The sequence below is a fragment of the Bufo bufo genome, chromosome 3 (genome assembly GCF_905171765.1).
Source record: "Bufo bufo chromosome 3, aBufBuf1.1, whole genome shotgun sequence".
Classification (NCBI taxonomy): domain Eukaryota; kingdom Metazoa; phylum Chordata; class Amphibia; order Anura; family Bufonidae; genus Bufo; species Bufo bufo.
Window position 1 is genome coordinate 32,809,630 of NC_053391.1, and position 17,681 is coordinate 32,827,310.

The following is a 17,681-nucleotide window of genomic DNA, read 5'->3' on the forward strand; positions in this document are numbered from 1 at the left end:
AATACAAATTGCAAGCTACAGTTGCAAACTGTGAACTACTACAAATACCATACAAACATATTTCAATCCAAATTGCATACAACCATACCAGATCATACTCAACCAATCTGCAAATAGTCACTGCTAACTGCATACTGCAAGTGAACTATTAGTTAGACCTCAGATATACCTCTCAGAGAGATCATAAAGTGCTTAAATAACTTAAAGTGAGAGTACAGATACTGAAGAGAGAAATATATCCACCATTTTATGTTGAATGACAAGATTGAACAGTTGAACCACCATCTTATTCATACCGCCATTTTGTGATATCTATCTAACACGTGTTTTGTACATGGACTATCTGCTGCAGAGGCGGCAGTGTTATATATGAAGAAAAGTTGAAGTTAATAAAGTAAATAAGTTATTTCAAGCATTTGGTGTGCTTTTTAAACCTACTGTTTCTATATAATGGCGCTAGAGGAATTACAGAGTAATAGACAGTCTGGTTAGACTAAAAGTCAGAGATACCAAAATTCTTCTAATGCCACAGCGCAAAAGGCACTTCATAGTGCTGCGCCTGCCACAAATACAACTCCTAGTTTTTGACAATTTATATAGGAGAACCACCAACCTCTCCTCTACTCACAGCATAAAAGCTCCGCCCTCTCACATCCTAACATCACACAGGTCCTTCTGAACTCTCTTTCTGAACTGGTCACATGATGATGACATCACACAGGTCCTTCTACTCTGCACATCTGTGTTCTTTCTCCATGCACTGGTCACACGACATGACTCAGGTCCTTTGCCACTTCACCTCTGTGCTGCTGAGCTCTGTCTTCCTGCAGCAGTCACATGATGACATCACACAGGTCCTTCACCACTTCACCACTTCACAGCTGAGCTCTTTCTCCCTGCACTGGTCACATGATGACATCATACAGGGCCTTTTTTTTCCACTTCAGCTCTGCACTGCTGAGCTCTGTCTTCTTGCAACAGTCAAATGATGATGACATCACACAGGTCCCTCACCACTTCACTTCTGCACTGCTGAGTTCTCTCTTCCTGCACTGGTCATATGATGATGACATCACTGAGCTATGTTGCCAATAAATTGCTTCCCCCCCCCCCCTCACATGCAGCGCTGTATACGGCACGAGTCTATCTACTGTGCCAGTGCCACTGTAGGGTATACGTGCTGGCCACAGGGACACGTAGCAGGAGCTACAGCTGCTACGACGCTAGTTAAGCCCCTGAGTATATGATATAAGCCAGGGATGCCCAACCTGTGGCCCTCCAGCTGTTGTTAAACTACAACTCCCATCATGCCCTGCTGTAAGCTGTCTGGGCATGCTGGGAGTTGTAGTTTTGCCACAGCTGGGGTGCCGCAGGTTGGGTATCCCTGATATAAGCGATCAAATGATCACATGTTTAAGCCCCCTAGAGGGACATAAAACAAGAGTAAACAAGATATAAATATTCAAATTCCTCCTCCTTTCCCAATTTTAACTATAAAAAATAATCAATAACAGCACTGGTATTACTGCCTCAGAAAACCACCAAACTATTAAAATATAAAAATATCTATCCAGCGCAGTGAACGCCGTAACAGAAATTTTTTTTTTTGCTGAATCCCTGATCGCCTCGTTACCCTCCTTAAAAAAAAAATTAGGAGTTGGATGTATCTCAAAACCTACAGCTTGCAAACACACGCCGCCACCCAGCTCTGTAGACAGAAATATAAAAAACCTTAGAATATGGCGATGACCCAGTCCCCCCCATATATGTTTCAAGGCACAGGGAAAGCTGGCTGACAACCCCTGGGGGTGGTAATGCTGGTTATAGCGGTTGTCACCCAGCAGAAGAAGCCGATAGGTCATTCACTTTGACACCTGTTGTCACCCAGACTCATGGAAAGCTGGGTGACAACCGATTTCAGCCTTATCTGTCACGTGATCCCATCACGTGACGGTGAGCCCCGTTATAAGTCGCGGGTCGGACACCTAATCGCCCAACATCTGTATGATAAAGCCGCCAGGTGCGCATTAGGCTACAAAAACTACATTTCCCAGCAGGCCTTGCGCGCTGAGAGCGCCGCTTCCGGTTCTGCGTGATTTCCGGAACGGATCGGAACCCGGAGTCTGGATTCGGTTCCCCCCCCCCACCATACCTGCAGGTTCCCCTCCCCGGAGCAGGTACCGGGTGCAGGTGGGTGCAGGGAAGGAAGGAGTAGGGGGAAAGCGACGGGCCCGGCGGGGGTTAGGGTGTGGAGCGGGCGGGATGGAGGCTGCAGTCTGCGCTCTCCCCGCTCCAGCTGCCAGGCCGCCTGTTCTTTGTTGCAGCAGCCGGAGGGGGCGGCTTCCCCGCAGCTCCGGGATCGCTGGCAAAACCCGGCTGTGGCGGCCGATCCCGGAGCCACCTGCCCGGACCTCAGATCCCCGGGGTCATGTGTCGCCCGCATATTGCGATATAAACCTAGAGCGGAGTCATGTGGTAATCTATGTCACGATAGGGATGACAGCAAATAAGTGTGTTATGTAAATAAAGCCTGGAAAACTCTGCCATCTCCTAGTATGCTTCCTGTTTGTCAAGATCTCTGCTTGCTGTCAGCGAATGGGAACAGAACAACAGAACAGCTGTTGACAGCCAGAGCCTGGGAGGCTTTTCTTACAGCTGAGGGGTTGTTACAACTGTATCTAGTCCCGACTGGCTGATACACTGTAAGGAACAAGACAAGGGGGTGGGCAATGCAACAAACCCTCTGCTGTGAGACGTGTGGGGTCTGAACACTGGTTCTCCACTCTTTGGATTGATGCGTGATGGGTTCTATTCACTAACAGCAAGCAGAAGTCTTAAAGGTGACAAACGGAAACACAAAGTCTGTGTTATATGGCAGGTTACTCTTGGGGGGGGGGGGTGGGCAGCCATAATATTGGAGGTAACCAATATGGCGGTATTGTAGCTTTCTAACAGTACCGCCATATGCACTGCTATGTCAGTGATTAGTGCCGCTGTTCTCGTGTGCGCGCAGATGTAGCAGAGCTGAGTGAGTCTTTCTTCTCAGCACAGTGCTAACCATTTGGCTGCTCTGCCAGCATGTATTCCTCTCGCCTATGCATGGCCGAGCATGCATGTCTTCTGAATGGGGAAGAGGGGAATAAGCCAGCGTCTAAGGATCGGGCATGTTTAAATCCAACTGACTGATCCTCCTTACCCCCATCTGGCGGGAGAGGGTCGGCATGCCCCCCATACACATAAGATCTGTAGGTCGTCCATTCCCTCCAACTTACCGCAGCCCAGTGGCAGCCATTTTGCCCCCCCCCCCCTCTCCCGTGCTGGACCAGATGGCAGGCTGGCATCACACTGCCACGGGGCTCTCCACCAGGGGTATACGTCTCAATACCCGAAATTGGTATTCGGGCGAATAATGCGGTGGATACTTTCACTTCTCTGGGGGCAAATGGAGTCCAAAGGATTCTATCCTGACTTTAGCAGCACATGGACAGAAGCTGTGTTTGTGGGCCAGTAATTCTAGTCAGAAATATAAGTTACAGGCCTAAACCCCGAGGCTGCACTACTGGAGTCAACTGTTGCCATGGAGACTTTGCATCATTCCACCATTTTATATAGTCATGTGTATATGGGTGAGGACATCAATGTATTGGGATCCATGGGTTCAAGGTCTCCTGATGGGAATAAGAATATAGGCTTAGATATTATTACTCAAAGCCTGAGGCTGCACTACTGAGAGATTCTGGTGGCACCTTTCTGTCAGCTGTTGCCATGGAGACCTTGCATTGGATCCACCATCTAGTACTGTAAGGCCTCATGCACACAACCGTTGTTGTGTTCCCTTCCGCAAAATGGGGTTCCGTTGTTCCGTGATCCGTTTCCGTTTCCGTCTTCCTTTATTTTTGGAGGATCACCAGACATGAAGGAAAGTAAAAAAAAAAATCTAAGTCAAGTTTGCCATGCAAATGATAGGAAAAAAAACGGACGCGGACGACAATCTTGTGTGCCTGCGTGTTTTTTCACGGTCCCATTGACTTGAATGGGTCCGCGAACCGTTTTCCGTGAAAAAAATAGGACAGGTTATATTTTTTTGACGGACTGGAACCACGGATCACGGACGCGGATGGCAAACGGTGCATTGGCCGAGTTTTCAACAGGCCCATTGAAAGTCAATGGGTCCGCAGAAAAACGGAACAACGGACACGGAATAAAACAACGGTCGTGTGCATGAGGCCTAATGTGTATATGTCAGGACATCAGGGTCCAAGGTTTCCTGATAGGAATACGAATATAGGCTTAGATATTACTTTAAGATACAGGCTCAAAGCCTGAGGCTGCACTACTTAGAGATTTCGGTGACATGCCTCTTTTCTGTCAGCTGTTGCCATGGAGACTTGTGTCTATCCACCATCTTGTACTGGGATGTGTCTATGTGAGGACATCAATGTATTGGGGTCCAAGGTCTCCTGACAGGAATATGAATAGAGGCTTAGCAATTATTACTTGAAGGCATAGGCTCAAAGCCTGAGGCTGCACTACTGACAGTCCCATGGACACTTTCTGTAGACACACCTTGTGTGTGCGTTTTTGAGTACATCAATATGTTAGGAGACGCACAAAAACTGACAGGAATAAGAATGCAGGCCGAGATGGGATCACTTGAAGTTACAGGCCCGAAAGCCTGAGGCTGCACTACTGATAGATTGTAATAACATGTCCCCTTTCTGTCAGCTTTTGCCGTGGAGACCTTGTGTGGATCCACCACCAGGCACGGTCATCCGTATATTTGTGAGGAAATACGTTGGTTTGGTCGCCATAATAACCCTACACCTGACAGGCATAAGAATATCGGCCGGAATGTGATCACTTGAAGTAACAGGGCCGAAGCCTGAGGCTGCACTAGGACAGCATATCCTCTTCTTTTTTTTTTTTTTTTCCTGTCAGGTGTCATGTTATTATGGAGACCAAACGGACAGATTTCCTCACAAATACACAGATTACCATATAGGATGGTGGATTTATACAAGGTTTCCATGGCAACAGCGGGTAGAACGGGGACGTGTCATCAGACGTGGCTCAGGTTTTGGCCCTGTAACTTCAAGTGATCCTGTTCCTGTCAGATTTTGTGTCATGGAGACCTTGTGTGGCCCCAAACGTATCGATGTACATTGTACTCACTAAAGCACACGAGATGTGGCAGAAAGGGAGTGTCACTACAAACTCTCAGTAGTGCAGCCTCAGGCTTCAGGCCTTTAACTTCAAGTGATCATATCTCAGCTTAGAAGTAAGGTTTTAACACACAGTTTTCACATTCTGGATGTAGACCCTCCATTGCCATTCCTTAACCGTGTAAATACTTGTTGCTTCCCCAGGGGGAGCAGAGGACGGGGCTGGGTGACATTAGGATGAAGAAATCACCGTTGTAAAAGCCAATATGGCCGACAGATAGCCACATCTTGCCTCTGTAATCTACCTGCCGTTCCTCTTCTCGTTCCAGGTGTGAACAATGGCACAAGAAGAGATGGAGGAGTCAGTGTTTATATGTAAGTTTCGTCATCCTCATGTAATCACGCGGGGGGGGATTGGACGCCGCGCCAAAGCCTGTGATTGTGTCTCCTGTGCATCGCTGGAACCTCCCACCATAAACAGCGTCACACCTTTCCACAGGTTATATCCGGTATTGCAGCTCGACTCCATTGAAGTGAATGGAGCTGAGCTGCAATACCACACGCGACCTGTAGACAGGAGCGGTGCTGTTTTAGGAAGAAAGCAGCAGTATTTTTCTAATCTTATACCGCCTGTTCGTCGTTTGCAGGGTGTGAGGACTGTGGACAGTATCATGACTCTGAGTGTCCGGAGCTGGGCCCCGTGGTGACCGTCCAGGACTCGTTTGTGCTGAGCAGAGCGAGGTGAGCGGGACCGTATGAGCGCATTGACACGCTGCAGTCCTGTACTGAACAGGGTTTAAAAAATGGCATAATTCTCAGTGCAGTTTTTCTGCCGCCCCCTGTAGCGTGCCCTGGAGAGATTCCGAAATTCTGTAGTGTGCACATATTTTTATTTAACCCTTAGGATACTGTAGGTTTTTTTCGTTTTAGTGTTTTCATTTTTCTTCCCTATATTCCTTGAGTCATAACTTTTTTATTTTATTTTTCTGTTCACATATCCATATGAGGGCTTATTTTGTTGCGGGACAAGTTGTACTTTCTAATGCCACCATTTAATATGGCATACAATGTAGTGGTAAGCGGAAAAACATTCCAAATGGGGTGGAATTGGAAAAAAACGCCATTCCTTGAACGTTTTATGGGTTTTCTCCCTACGGCGTTCCCTTTGCGGCAAAACTGACCCATGCCTTTCATTCTCTGGGTCAGTATGATTACAACGATGCCACATATGTATAGGTTTTTATGTCTAAATAGTGTAAAAATTAATTAAAACTTTTGTAGTGTGTATAACTATTTGATCGCATTTTATTACATTTTATTTTTTATTTTTTTGTAAGAGAAGCAATGAAAAAATGGCAAATTGGCCATTTTAACCCTTGTAGCTTCAATACCCTGGGTCTTTTCAGAGAGACCCAGCGTATTGAAATCAATTACCGGCATCCTCACTGGCCGCAGAGGATGCCGGTAAGAAGCACGGAAGCACGTACCGGTACGCCCTATTTCCCGAGTCCTTAAGGACCAAGGACGTACCGGTACGTCCTAACTTTAAATAGGCATTCCGGCGCCCCAGGGGTTAATCTGAACAGGATGCCGGCTGAAATCATTCAGCCGGCATCCTGTCACAACGCCAGGGGGGGTCATGTGACCCCCCCGTGTCGGCGATCGCAGCAAACCGCAGGTCAATTCAGACCTGCGGTTTGCGGCGCTTTTTGCAGTTTCTGATCCCCGCGGATCAGAAACTTTAGAGTGCCTAAAATCAATATTTTTCACCACCCCCTGCACCCGTGCACGATTTGATGCCGGCGGGGGGGGTGTCGCAGGCGGTGGGGGCGTTGCGGGAGGCGGGCGGTGCGGCAGGCGGGATCGCGATCCCCCGCCCGCCTCCCCTTGAATGATCGTTGGCTTCTAGTGGGTATACCAGGGTGCCAGCACATTGCTGGCACCCTGGTATAAACGGCTGACATCTGTGCAGATGTCAGCCGTTTAACCCTTTCCATACCGCGGTCCGTACGGACCGCTGTATGGAAAAAGTTAACTGTCATCGGTCAGGGAGCTCCCTCCCTCTCCATCAGGGGGCTGCTGTGCCTTTGCAGCCCCCCGATGGAGAGGGAGAGAGCCCCCCGACAGCCCCCCTCAGCCCTGTGCTTACCCTTCCCCGTCTGCGAAGTTGTGGCAGACGGGGAAGGTTCCCATGGCAACAGGACGCTGTCTCAGGCGTCCTGCTGTCCATGGTGCTGAACAGATCTATGCTGAAAGGCATAGATCTGTTCAGTGTAAGTAAAATACAGTGCAGTGCAATATATATTGTACTGTACTGTATTATACAGACATCAGACCCACTGGATCTTCAAGAACCAAGTGGGTCTGGGTCAAAAAAATGTAAAGAAAAGTGAAAAAAGTTAAGATAAAAAAAAAAAACATTTATCACTGAATAAAAATTAAAAAAATAAAATAAACTACACATATTAGGTATCGCCGCGTCCGTAACGACCTGATCTATAAAACGGTCAAGTTACTTTCCCCGCATGGTGAACGCCAAAAAAATAAAAACTATGAGAAAATTGAAATTTTGCCCACCTTACTTCCCAAAAAAGGTAATAAAAGTGATCAAAAAAGTCGCATGTACGCCAAAATAGTACCAATCAAACCGTCATCTCATCCCGCAAAAAATGAGACCCTACTCAAGACAATCGCCCAAAAACTGAAAAAACTATGGCTCTTAGACTATGGAAACACTAAAACATGATTTTTTTTTTGTTTCAAAAATGAAATCATTGTGTAAAACTTACATAAATAAAAATAAAGTATACATATTAGGTATCGCCGCGTCCATATCGACCGGCTCTATAAAAATATCACATGACCTAACCGCTCAGGTGACCACCGTAAAAAAAAAAAAAAAAAGCTGTAAAACAAGCTATTTTTTGCCATCTTACTTCACAAAAAGTGTAATAGCAAGCGATCAAAAAGTCATATGCGCCCCAAAATAGTGCCAATCAAACCGTCATCTCATCCCGCAAAAAATGAGACCCTACTCAAGATAATCGCCCAAAAACTGAAAAAACTATGGCTCTTAGACTATGGAGACACTAAAACATTTTTTTGGTTTTAAAAATGAAGTTATTGTATAAAACTTACATAAATAAAAAAAATTGTATACATATTAGGTATTGCCGCGTCCGTGACAACCTGCTTTATAAAATTACCACATGATCTAACCTGTCAGATGAAAGTTGTAAATAACAAAAAAAAAAAAAATGTGCCAAAAAAGCTATTTCTTGTTACCTTGCCGCACAAAAAGTGTAATATAGATCAACCAAAAATCATATGTACCCTAAACTAGTACCAACAAAACTGCCATCCTATCCTGCCGTTTCTAAAATGGGGTCACTTTTTTGGAGTTTCTACTCTAGGGGTGCATCAGGGGGCTTCAAATGGGACATGGTGTCAAAAAACCAGTCCAGCAAAATCTGCCTTCCAAAAACCGTATGGCATTCCTTTCCTTCTGCGCCCTGCCGTGTGCCCGTACAGCAGTTTACGACCACATATGGGGTGTTTCTGTAAACTACAGAATCAGGGCCATAAATAATGAGTTTTGTTTGGCTGTTAACCCTTGCTTTGTAACTGGAAAAAAAATATTAAAATGGAAAATCTGCCAAAAATGTGAAATTTTGAAATTGTGTCTGTATTTTCCATTAAATCTTGTGCAACACCTAAAGGGTTAACAAAGTTTGTAAAATCAGTTTTGAATACCTTGAGGGGTGTAGTTTCTTAGATGGGGTCACTTTTATGGAGTTTCTACTCTAGGGGTGCATCAGGGGGGCTTCAAATGGGACATGGTGTCAAAAAAACCAGTCCAGCAAAATCAGCCTTCCAAAAACCATACGGCGCACCTTTCACTCTACGCCCCACTGTGTGGCCGTACAGTAGTTTACGGCCACATATGGGGTGTTTCTGTGAACAGCAGAGTCAGGGCAATAAAGATACAGTCTTGTTTGGCTGTTAACCCTTGCTTTGTTAGTGGAAAAAATGGGTTAAAATTGAAAATTAGGCAAAAAAATGAAATTCTCAAATTTCATCTCCATTTGCCAATAACTCTTGTGCAACACCTAAAGGGTTAACGAAGTTTGTAAAATCAGTTTTGAATACCTTGAGGGGTGTAGTTTATAGAATGGGGTCATTTTTGGGTGGTTTCTATTATGTAAGCCTCGCAAAGTGACTTCAGACCTGAACTGCTCCCTAAAAATTGAGTTTTTGTAAATTTCGGAAAAATTTCAAGATTTGCTTCTAAACTTCTAAGCCTTGTAACATCCCCAAAAAATAAAATATCATTCCCAAAATAATTCAAGCATGAAGTAGACATATGGGGAATGTAAAGTCATCACAATTTTTTGGGGTATTACTATGTATTACAGAAGTGGAGAAACTGAAACTTTGAAATTTGCAAATTTTTCCCAATTTTTGGTATATTAGGTATTTTTTCGTGCAAAAAAATAAAAAATTTTGACTTCATTTTACCAGTGTCATGAAGTACAATATGTGACGAAAAAACAATCTCAGAACGGCCTGGATAAGTCAAAGCGTTTTAAAGTTATCAGCACTTAAAGTGACACTGGTCAGATTTTCAAAAAATGGCCTGGTCCTTAAGGTGAAAATGAGCCCAGTCCTTAAGGGGTTAATGACCGCAATCGGCAACTAATGCCGATTGCTTTCATTAGCCGTTTGAAACAGTGGAGACCCGCCGGCCATGGTGCCTGCTGCATGTGCGAGCGGGCACCATTTTTGCCCATCGCTTCAGCGCCATGTACGGTGCTGGTAGTGAAAGAGTTACATTTTATATATATATAATTTTTTTAATTAGATTTATTTATTTATTTTTTTACTTTTTTATTAATATATATATATAATTTTTTATTAATAGTAAATCAATTCTTCAGATTATTATAGTCATGTGGAGACTTAATAAGGAAATAATCATGTTAATCCTCTTGAAGAGCACCTGTCAGCAGGATCATCCCTATTAAGCCAGGCTTGTTGGCTGGTAGGGTTAATCCTCCGGAGTAAAACAATCTGTTATGAGCAAATTCACTTTATTAATATGTAAGTTATTCACTCGGTGCACTGAGGGTGCACACACTGTACAGCTGTGCAGTTAGCCCGCTTCTGTAATCTCGCGCCTGCGCTGTAGATTACACTATCTGTGCTGTGCAGTACATTAGCCTCTGCTTCCCCAGCAGTGCAGCGTGCACCGGTGATGTCATCCCCCACCCAAAAGAGGAGACGCTCGCTTTGTTCCTATGGAGGACAGTGTCATTGGCGCATGCGCAGTAGTCATGTGCGCTGCTGGGGAATGCACTGATGGTGTGGACTATGCTGCAGTCGTGAGACCTGGCCCAGGCTATGTAGAGGAGGGGTAGTGGTAAAAAGTGCATAGCACAGGAGATCTGGTGCTCCGAGGGGCTGAGGGCCACAACTTGGCGCATCAAACACCTAAATGTTAAGCTGAGGATAGGCCATCACTTACTAAGGCTCCATTCACACGTCCGTGGTGTGTTGCGGACCCGCAAATTGCGGATCCGCAACACACCCGCCCGGCACCCCTATAGAAATGCCTATTCTTGTCCGCAAGCTGCAAGAATAGGACATGTTCTATCTTTTGCGGAGCTGCGGACCTGAAGATCGGGGCTGCGCTCCGCAAATGCGGCTGCGGACAGCAAACTGTGTGCTGTCCGCATCCATTCCGTCCCTATAGAAAATGAATGGGTCCGCACCCCAGACGTCAGCGCTGGAGCTGCACAGCACTGTCCGCAGTGTAGTGGCGTGAGATCACTGCTATGGCACTACTGCCACTGACTGTAAGGTCAGGAGCTGGACTGGTAAATGATGGCCGAGTGCTGCTCCGGTGTATTGTCGATGATGAAGAGGTTAAAGCAGATCCATCATGGCTTCAGCTGTCTTCACACACCTAGAGAGAGCGATCGGTCAGCGATGGCTCCTCTACCGGTTAGTAACGTCTCAATATTGGGACGGGACATTACTGCACTGGTGTTTTGGCTCCGCCTCCATACCTCAGTAGCCCCGCCCCCAACTTCCCTACCGATCCTGTTCATTTACTAATGGCTGGTCTTTCTTCAGGTCGTCGCTTCCCACCAATCTGGAGATCAGACACATAGGAGATGGCAAAGAGGGGGTGTTTGCAGTCACCCCGCTTGTCAAGCGCACTCAGTTTGGCCCATTCGAATGTAAGAGAACTGACAAGCTAGAGAAAAATCCGGTCTTTCTGCTGAAGGTAAGCGTATCCTCTGTGTCTAAGGCCTCACGCACACGGACGTTCTTTTGGTCTGCATCCGAGCCGGGTTTTGGCGGCTCGGATGTGGACCCATTCACTTCAATGGGGCCGCAAAAGATGTGGACAGCACTCCGTGTGCTGTCCGCATCCGTTTCTCTGTTCCGTGGCCCCGCAAAAAAAAATATAACCTGTCCTATTCTTGTCCGCGCTTTGCAGACAAGAATAGGCAGTTATATTAAAGGCTGTCCGTGCCGTTCCGCAAATTGCGGAATGCACACGGACGCCACCCGTGTTTTGCGGACCGCAAAAAAAACGGAACGGTCGTGTGCATGAGGCCTTACTTGTAGATTGTGCCGGCCCTTTGCCTAGCTGCTGGGCTAGTTAGATGTCACTTCCTCTCTTTCTCCCCTCTCGCAGCATGCTGTCTCAGAGAGAAACTGCAGCTGCATCCCCCTCCTCCCCTACTATTTACTGTATTGCTGCAGATGGACTTTTTGGTGAATGAGGAGGGTTCTAAATATTTGCTGGCGGGAAGAGGGGCGACTAGTCTGCTGGACTTGTCTCGTTTCATCTTAGGTGTTCCAGAAGGATGGGCTGGTCGTGTTGTATGATACCTCCAGCGAGGATGAGTGTAACTGGATGATGCTGGTCAGACCAGCGTCGGACTTCACCCACCAGAACCTGACGGCGTTCCAGCAGGGTAATGACATCTACTTCACTACCTCTCGGGACATCGCCGCCGGTATGGAGATGCGGGTGTGGTACGCAGCCTTCTATGCAAGGAAGATGGAGAAGCCTTTGTTAAAGCCTCCTATGCCGTCTCACAATGGTAATGTAATAGTCGGTGAGCTGTATTGGGGGGGGCGGCATTGCCAGCAGGTGGCAGCACGGAGGGGGTCATTTATTTACTTCTATTCCTTTCAGAGGTGGGATTTCTGACACCTGAGAAAGAAGTCAACCCGACCTCTTCAAAATCCAACCAGCTTGTCTCGGTGACCTCCAAGAAGATGAAAATTATCCGTCCCCCGGCAGCGTTCACTTCTGGTAAGCCGCCCTCTGACCTGTAAAAGAAATCTCTGCGGCCGCTGGGGCACTGGACCTTATAACTCTGCAGCTGCTGAAGAACCCCTTTTTTTTTTTTTTTTTAAATGGCACTATAGTCAGTTGAGGCACATCCTCAAAAGTGATCAGTGACAGACTACATTTTCAGGGAGAGATAAGCGGCACTGATGCAGTGACGCTCATCTCTGTATAGTCCTGACATCAGAGTGGGATGTTTATACAGGTAGTATTTAACCACTTGCCATCACGGTAACGCCGATAGGCGTCCGGACGGCAGCGCTCGCAGGTCTCAGTGACGCCTATTGGCGTCATCTCGTGAGACCTGAGATCTCCTGTGAACGCGCGCTCACAGGAGCGCGCGTTCACAGGATTGCGCAGAAGACAAGTTTAACTACAGCCTGCCAGCGCTGAACATTTGCTGGCAGGCTGTAGATTTTTAAAAGAACCAATCAAATAGGTATATCAGACTCTATTTTGTAAATGGCGTCTATTATACCTGCTACCTTCTCCTCTGGTGGTCCCTTTTGCTTGGATCGACCACCAGAGGACACAGGCAGCTCTGTAAGTAGCACCAAGCACCACACACACATTACCCCCCCCCTGTCACTTATTAACCCCTGATCACCCCATATAGACTCCCTGATCACCCCCTTGTCATTGATCACCCCCCTGTAAGGGTCCCTTATCACCGCCAGTTAGCTACTTGTTAGGTAGTTAGCGCCCACCGCACCGCAGTCACTGAATAGTCGCTGATTAGCGTCATCGCTGTCGCTAATCAGCACTAGTACTATATAGTATCTGTAAGTGATCAAGACTGATCGCAATCAGATCTATATCAGTACATTAGGGTCACCTTAGGCTCTACAAAAAACGCAGTGTTCGCCCGAGCAGGCCTGATTTTGTGCGCACACTTGCGTTTAGTCCGCCCCACCGCAGTGATAGAATTTTTTTTTCTTTCTGATCACTGCAAAAACACCGTAAAATCGCTGCGCTGCTATAAAGATCACTTTTGAGTTTTTCAGATCTTTATTAGCGATCGCAGCTTTACTTTGCAAGCACTCCTTTTCACTAGGCAGGTGTGCTCTTTTTCCTGGGTAGTCTCAGAGGAATACCCCCTAAATTTAGTTAGCCCAAAATGTCAAAAAAGGGGTATTCCACTGAAGAGTACTTTTAGGATTTCACAGGGCATTTTTACGCATTTGGATTCCAAACTACTTCTCACACTTTAGGGCCCCTAAAATGCCAGGGCAGTATAAATACCCCACATGTGACCCCATTTTGGAAAGAAGACACCCCAAGGTATTCCGTGAGGGGCATGGCGAGTTCATAGAAGATTTTTTTTTTTGGCACAAGTTAGCGGAAATTGATTTTTTTATTTATTTTTTCTTACAAAGTCTCATATTCCACTAACTTGTGACAAAAAAGAAAATTTTATATGAACTCGCCATACCCCTCACGGAATACCTTGGGGTGTCTTCTTTCTAAAATGGGGTCACTTGTGGGGTAGTTATACTGCCCTGGCATTTTAGGGGCCCTAAAGCGTGAGAAGTAGTTTGGAATCCAAATGCGTAAAAATGCCCTGTGAAATCCTAAAGGTACTCATTGGAATTTGGGCCCCTTTGTGCACCTAGGCTGCAAAAAAGTGTCACACATGTGGTATCGCCGTACTCAGAAGAAGTAGGGCAATGTGTTTTGGGGTGTATTTTTACATATACCCATGCTGGGTGTGAGAAATATCTCTGTAAATGACAACTTTTTAAAATAAAATTTATACAAAGTTGTCAATTTACAGAGATATTTCTCTCACCCAGCATGGGTATATGTAAAAATACACCCCAAAACACATTGCCCTACTTCTTCTGAGTACGGCGATACCACATGTGTGACACTTTTTTGCAGCCTAGGTGGGCAAAGGGGCCCAAATTCCAATGAGTACCTTTAGGATTTCACAGGGCATTTTTACGCATTTGGATTCCAAACTACTTCTCACGCTTTAGGGCCCCTAAAATGCCAAGGCAGTATAAATACCCCACAAGTGAGCCCATTTTAGAAAGAAGACACCCCAAGCTATTCCGTGAGGGGTATGGTGAGTCCAACGAGTACCTTTAGGCTTTACAGGGTTGCTCACAATTTAGCCCTGCCCAAAATGCCAGAACAGTAAACACACCCCACAAATGACCCCATTTCGGAAAGTAGACACCCCAAGGTATTCACTGAGGGGCATAGTGAGTCCGTGGGAGATTTTTATTTTTTTTGCCAGAAGTTAGCAGAAATGGAAACTTTATTATTTTATTTTTTTCCTCAAAGTGTCATTTTCCGCTAACTCGTGAAAAAATATATTTTATAGTATTATAGTTTGGAATCCAAATGCGTAAAAATGCCCTGTGAAATCCTAAAGGTACTCATTGGAATTTGGGCCCCTTTGCCCACCTAGGCTGCAAAAAAGTGTCACACATGTGGTATCGCCGTACTCAGAAGAAGTAGGGCAATGTGTTTTGGGGTGTATTTTTACATATACCCATGCTGGGTGAGAGAAATATCTCTGTAAATTGACAACTTTGTATAAAAAAATGGAAAAAGTTGTCATTTACAGAGATATTTCTCACACACAGCAGTGGCGGATCCAGAGCCTGGTCTCGAGAGGGGCACCTCCAGATTATTTTCTGTCCGCCGCCACAAAACAATGGTGCTTATAGAACAGACTACACAGTGTAGCGGTATACTATATATTGTGGGGCACAGTGTAGAGGTATACTGTATATTGTGTGGCACAGTGTAGCGGTATACTGTATATTGTGGGGCACAGTGTAGCGGTATACTGTATATTGTGGGGCACAGTGTAGCGGTATACTGTATATTGTGGGGCACAGTGTAGCGGTATACTGTATATTGTGGGGCACAGTGTAGCGGTATGCTATATGTGTATAACAAACATATTTCACATGGAAACTTACAATTACTTGGCTTGACCCTTGGGGATCTCGGACACCACTTCCACACTTTGGCCGGGGGCTCGGCGGAGCTGATGTTGTGTTTTATCCTAATGAGAAAGATTTCATAATAAGGATTTGGAGAAGGGGCAGAGGGATAGCAGAGCAGGGAGAGGCTGGTGCTGCTACTAGGGGGTCATACCATGGGGGAGTAATAAAGCCCCCCATAATGCCCCCCCCAGTAGAAATAATTCTCCTTATAATGTGCAAAAAATACCCCCTTGTAATGCCCCCAGTTGAGCTAATGTCTCCATAGTGCCCCCATAATGTGCCAGTATAAAATACCCCTATATAGTGCCCCCAGTAAATGCCCCCATAGTGCTCCGCTCCCCCCTTCCTCCTAGTGCCCCCCATAATGTACCAGTATAAAATTCTCCAGTAGATGCCCTCAGTGACCCCCATCATTTGCAAGTATAAAATACCCCTTCTTAGTGCCCCCCGTAGATGACCCCATAGTACTCCTCTCCCCCCTTCCCCATAGTACCCACCATAATGTGTCCCAGTATAAAATTGTACTGTACAGAGCCCCCATATAAAATGCCCCTTCTTTGTGGCCTCAGTAGATGCCCCTATAGTGCCCCCAATAGAGTGCCAGTAATAACAGCCCCCCCAATCATGTGCCAGTGATAATAGCCCCCCATGTGCCAGTGATAATAGCCCCCCATGTGCCAGTGATAACAGCCCCCCCATGTGCCAGTGATAACAGCCCCCCCATGTGCCAGTGATAACAGCCCCCCCATGTGCCAGTGATAACAGCCCCCCCATGTGCCAATGATAACAGCCCCCCCATGTGCCAATGATAACAGCCCCCCCATGTGCCAATGATAACAGCCCCCCCATGTGCCAATGATAACAGCCCCCCCATGTGCCAATGATAACAGCCCCCCCATGTGCCAATGATAACAGCCCCCCCATGTGCCAATGATAACAGCCCCCCCATGTGCCAGTGATAACAGCCCCCCCATGTGCCAATGATAACAGCCCCCCCATGTGCCAATGATAACAGCCCCCCCATGTGCCAATGATAACAGCCCCCCCATGTGCCAGTATTAATAACAGCCCCCCCATGTTCCAGTATTAATAACAGCCCCCCATGTTCCAGTATTAATAACAGCCCCCCCATGTTCCAGTATTAATAACAGCCCCCCCATGTTCCAGTATTAATAACAGCCCCCCATGTTCCAGTATTAATAACAGCCCCCCCATGTTCCAGTATTAATAACAGCCCCCCATGTGCCAATGATAACAGCCCCCCCATGTGCCAATGATAACAGCCCCCCCATGTGCCAATGATAACAGCCCCCCCATGTGCCAATGATAACAGCCCCCCCATGTGCCAATGATAACAGCCCCCCCATGTGCCAATGATAACAGCCCCCCCATGTGCCAATGATAACAGCCCCCCCCATGTGCCAATGATAACAGCCCCCCCATGTGCCAATGATAACAGCCCCCCCCATGTGCCAATGATAACAGCCCCTCCCATGTGCCAATGATAACAGCCCCCCCATGTGCCAATGATAACAGCCCCCCCATGTGCCAATGATAACAGCCCCCCCATGTGCCAATGATAACAGCCCCCCCATGTGCCAATGATAACAGCCCCCCCATGTGCCAATGATAACAGCCCCCCCATGTGCCAATGATAACAGCCCCCCCATGTGCCAATGATAACAGCCCCCCCATGTGCCAATGATAACAGCCCCCCCATGTGCCAATGATAACAGCCCCCCCATGTGCCAGTATTAATAACAGCCCCCCCATGTTCCAGTATTAATAACAGCCCCCCATGTTCCAGTATTAATAACAGCCCCCCCATGTTCCAGTATTAATAACAGCCCCCCCATGTTCCAGTATTAATAACAGCCCCCCATGTTCCAGTATTAATAACAGCCCCCCATGTTCCAGTATTAATAACAGCCCCCCCATGTTCCAGTATTAATAACAGCCCCCCATGTTCCAGTATTAATAACAGCCCCCCCATGTGCCAGTATTAATAACAGCCCCCCATGTGCCAGTATTAATAACAGCCCCCCATGTGCCAATGATAACAGCCCCCCATGTGCCAATGATAACAGCCCCCCCATGTGCCAATGATAACAGCCCCCCCATGTGCCAATGATAACAGCCCCCCCATGTGCCAATGATAACAGCCCCCCCATGTGCCAATGATAACAG

The 17,681-nt window shown here is 46.6% G+C and overlaps 1 protein-coding gene across 6 annotated transcripts in view; it reads left to right on the top strand.

The window, feature by feature from the left end:
* Positions 1–2,078: 2,078 nt before the first annotated feature.
* Positions 2,079–17,681, top strand: part of PRDM15 (PR/SET domain 15) — a 68,936-nt gene continuing 53,333 nt past the window's right edge. For 3 of the 6 annotated variants that reach the window (XM_040423033.1, XM_040423038.1, XM_040423037.1), the window contains exons 1-6: positions 2,079–2,190; positions 5,492–5,537; positions 5,810–5,903; positions 11,298–11,451; positions 12,028–12,280; positions 12,376–12,495. In XM_040423033.1, coding sequence (XP_040278967.1) covers positions 5,501–5,537; positions 5,810–5,903; positions 11,298–11,451; positions 12,028–12,280; positions 12,376–12,495 — 658 coding nt within the window. In that variant the 5' untranslated portion in view covers positions 2,079–2,190; positions 5,492–5,500. Of the gene's footprint in view, positions 2,191–2,386; positions 2,476–5,491; positions 5,538–5,809; positions 5,904–11,297; positions 11,452–11,868; positions 12,281–12,375; positions 12,496–17,681 lie in introns of those variants that run through there. The other 3 variants (XM_040423034.1, XM_040423035.1, XM_040423039.1) reach the window with 3 other exon arrangements.